Source organism: Coffea eugenioides, chromosome 8 (genome assembly GCF_003713205.1).
Source record: "Coffea eugenioides isolate CCC68of chromosome 8, Ceug_1.0, whole genome shotgun sequence".
Classification (NCBI taxonomy): Eukaryota; Viridiplantae; Streptophyta; class Magnoliopsida; order Gentianales; family Rubiaceae; genus Coffea; species Coffea eugenioides.
This window is the reverse complement of record NC_040042.1, coordinates 1,963,161-1,967,041: the sequence shown is the minus strand read 5'-3', so window position 1 is coordinate 1,967,041 and position 3,881 is coordinate 1,963,161. Positions and strand designations below refer to the sequence as shown.

Genomic DNA, 3,881 nt, shown 5'->3' with positions numbered 1-3,881 from the left:
ACGATTTTGTGCTTGGCATAGTCAGGATAGAGTGTACAAATAAGTTCTATATCAATGAATTGGGTGCTTCAACTAATTTTAGTTAAAAAATTTTCAATTTTTATTAGTTAATTAGTTAGCATATGAATTATTAGTTCTTAATTTTGTTGTTTAAAGTTAGCTACTATTTTGCTTCTTTGTTTTGAAATGTAATTTAATGGACACATAATTAGACATGACTAAATGATGTTAGTAATTGAAAAAAAATTCTTCAAATGTCCTAAATCTATTTTTAAAATGGATATATTAGGGACCAGATTTGCTCTTGCAAAAATTTTAGGGACCAAAACTACACATTTATGTTATTAATTATATTATTAAATATAAAGAATTGGATTATAGCTAAATTATTATATTATGTATATATATGTATTATATATACATCTATAAATTTAAATATATATATAATTTTTTTCGCATGCGAGGGATGGGGTGGGTGTATGTTGCCCAGCCCCCAGCCCCGTTTTAACGTAGGGGAAAATTTTCTCCCCTCGCCCTGTCCCATCCCCCGCGCCATTTCTACTCTTGCGGGCATCTGTCGTTGTTGCCACCCTTAACTTTAAGTACCCTTATTTTAGGGTAAATTAAGTGTAATCTTCTATGGTTTCACTCATTGTCATATAATCACTATAACATTACAAAATATCTCCCTTAGGTTCAGTGTAAACTTTATGAAAAATAACCTCTGTAACATCATTATTTCAAATACTAATAATGTCTTTACTTAAATGATAAAGCGAATAAATGTTTAACCACCTTGGATAAAACCGCAGGGAAATTATGTGGATTAATGTAACAATTACAATGAGGTAAAATGCGTATTTATTTAAATCACAGATGGTTAAGTGGATTTTATGATTCCATCACACAAGTGTTTGGGAGCGCATTTAGTTTAATCACCTAATCAATGGTGCATTCCTTCCATTTTCTACTTCACATAAAATCACATAAAGGTTATATAACTATTATGAAACTTTAGAGGTGTTATGTGGCATTGAAGAAAATTATAGGGGGATTATATGTAATTTATTCTTTTTTACATGAATTGTAGGTGTATAGATTATGTTAATGCTTTTTCGACAAAATGATATAGAACTTTTTCAATGTACAAATATTTAAGAATTATACACATTGTAGGCTTATTAGCACAAAGTAATTGTACTAGTCAATGATGAATGATCATATGTGCAAGGAAAGAGCAGATTGGAGGATACCTATCACGTGAAAAGAGTCGCATAATAAACTTGGTGGATGTCTATATTTACTAGACAAACCATATTAATGTAGGTTTGTACAAGCAGAAGTGAGGATAAATTGGGTTTATGTATTATCTCTAACCAAAATTTAAAATTGATCGTTTGTTAAATCAATTATAGAAAAGATAAAAAAAGTAATAGTATACAGTACATTGACAACAGCAAGCATTATACACAATACATACAATAAATAAGAAGGTAAGACACAGAAGGGGAAGAAAATTACTAATAAAAAATAAAAACAAAAGAAGAGAAGGCAGTGTTGTCCACAAACTAGAGAACGGGAAGCCACGGCGGCTGCTGTGTTTTCTTCTCCTCCCACAGCCAGCAGTCTCTCCATTTCCTATCATCCGTATAGTAACCAATGAGAATTTCAGGAATGTGTGCGATTCTTGTGTAATCTTCACTTTCTTCCTTCTGATTCTCTAACAACTTCTCTCTCAATTGAGAACTCATCTCATACAAAGACAGCCGTTGAAGATGCCTCAAGTGCTGAATACCCAATGGTAACTCCTCTAGTAATGGAAGTTGTTGCAGAAATAGTTTTTGGAGACGAGGCAATGCACCCTCCTCCACTCTCATCCATCTCAACCCTTCCATTCTCCTTAAGTGCATCCACTTCAGATTTAGGAACCCTCCAGCCTTGAAACACAACCCTTCTCCCTGGTAAGATCCACAGAAATTAATTTCACCCAAATTGGGCAAATGTTGGAGGGATTCAAGCGGATCCTCCTCACCCCTTAACCTACTCCAATTCAAATCTATTCTTATCAAGCCTCTAAGATGAGCTACCCATTGTGGCATCTTTTCTAAGCAGCCACGCAAAATCAGCATACGAAGAGATTGAAGAAACGAAGAAGAAGAAGAAGGATGATGATGATGATTTAGATCGATTATCTCATGATCATTACCTTTTCCAATTGATTCAACGCTTAATACCTGAAGATTGGTGAGTTTGGCAAGGGAGTAGTGGAGCTCTTTTCCATCTTCTCTTCTTAACTTAGTAATACGTAATTCTCTTAATTGGGCCAGCTTTCCTATTTCTTTAATGATTATATATCCACTACTAGCATCTATGAAACTTAATATTTCTAGGGCAAGAAGCCCTCCAATATTCGATGGAGCTTTAAATCCATGAAATCCATAATTATCATCTGAAGGATCAACTTGTTGATATACTTTGAGAAACCGAAGTTTTTGCAGCTTTAGGATTTCCATGGGTAATTCCCTAACTCCGGTTTTTCCCAAATTCAGATACTCCAAGTGTTGAAGCTTCCCAATGCCTTTTGGGACTCTCTCCACTCCTGTACCATATAGGTCCAGATGCTTGAGATGAAACATCTTGAAAATCTCATTTGGTATTTCCTTCTGTTTCTTTTGACCTCTCAAATCCAAAACCTTTAACAACTTGCTACTCCTTAAAACATCAGATAACAACATTCTGGACAGGAGTGGGTTTTTCGATCCAATTGTAACGAACGACTGAAGGTGGTCAAAGCAATAATTTGGTCTTTGCTGGGCATTGTTACTACTACTATGGACTATTAGACGGCGTACCTTCTCGGACGGCCACCTTGTTGGTTGTCCAGTAGTAATTGTGACCATATTTTCTTCTCTTGACTTGGAAACGACAATTTCTCGCAATAGGTCATGGATTCGACAATATCCGGGTATTCCTTCATAAAACACACTAGTCACTTGAATGAGGCTTCTATTGACGAGTTCGCTAAAATAACCCCAGGCTACATCTTCAATATTGATTCCTTCTCTCCATTCTACAAACCTCTCAGCAATCCATAAGTTAACAAGTCTTAGGCACCCTATTTTGTAATCCTCTGGATAAATGCTTGTGTACAACAGACATATCTTGAGATGCCAAGGCAGGTCGCTATAACTGAGAGAAAGTATCTTTTTAACTCTGTCCAGCTTACCCGTGCCTTCTAATTCACCCCCAAGGCTGCGTCGAACCATCTCCCATTCGCCTATTCTGTTTACATCTTTCGAAGCCAAAAGCCCACTGATTGCAAGGATTGCAAGGGGCAAGCCCTCACATTTGTCCAATATACCTTTGGCAACATCCATCAAATGGCCAGGGCAATTACCACCGTTAAAGATCTTGTTGCAAAACAGGGTCCTCGAATCCTTTACAGAGAGTGGCTCCATTCTGTAGACAAGACCCCGAGATTCAATGCAAGAGGCAGAGGCTACATCAGCTCTTCGAGTTGTTAGCATGACACGATTGCCATAGCTACTCTCGGGCAGTGCAAATTTGTTTTGATGGTATTCCAAAATTCCACGTCCCATACATCATCAAAAACAATTGCATACCTTCCAGCTTGTTGAAGAAAATCTTTGATAATTTTTTTCAGCTCGTGGTATTCGAAGATTCGATCGATTGTGGGACTGGTTTCTTCCCTTCCTTGTGTACTGCCGAATCAAGTCTTTCAGGAGGTACTGAAAGTCGCATGTTTGAGAGACAGTTACCCAAGCACGAACTGGGAAATGCCTTCTGACTTCAGGATCCTCGTGGACTCTTTTCACTAGGGTAGTTTTGCCAAGTCCTCCCATACCAACCACTGAAACAAC

At 37.0% G+C, this 3,881-nt stretch overlaps 1 protein-coding gene across 1 annotated transcript; it reads right to left on the bottom strand.

The window, feature by feature from the left end:
* Positions 1–1,568: 1,568 nt before the first annotated feature.
* On the bottom strand, positions 1,569–3,599 carry LOC113779440 (disease resistance protein RPM1-like). Its single transcript, XM_027325018.1, has one exon. It carries the CDS (start codon positions 3,597–3,599, stop codon positions 1,569–1,571), a length of 2,031 nt encoding a protein of 676 aa, XP_027180819.1.
* Between the last annotated feature and the right edge of the window lie 282 nt (positions 3,600–3,881).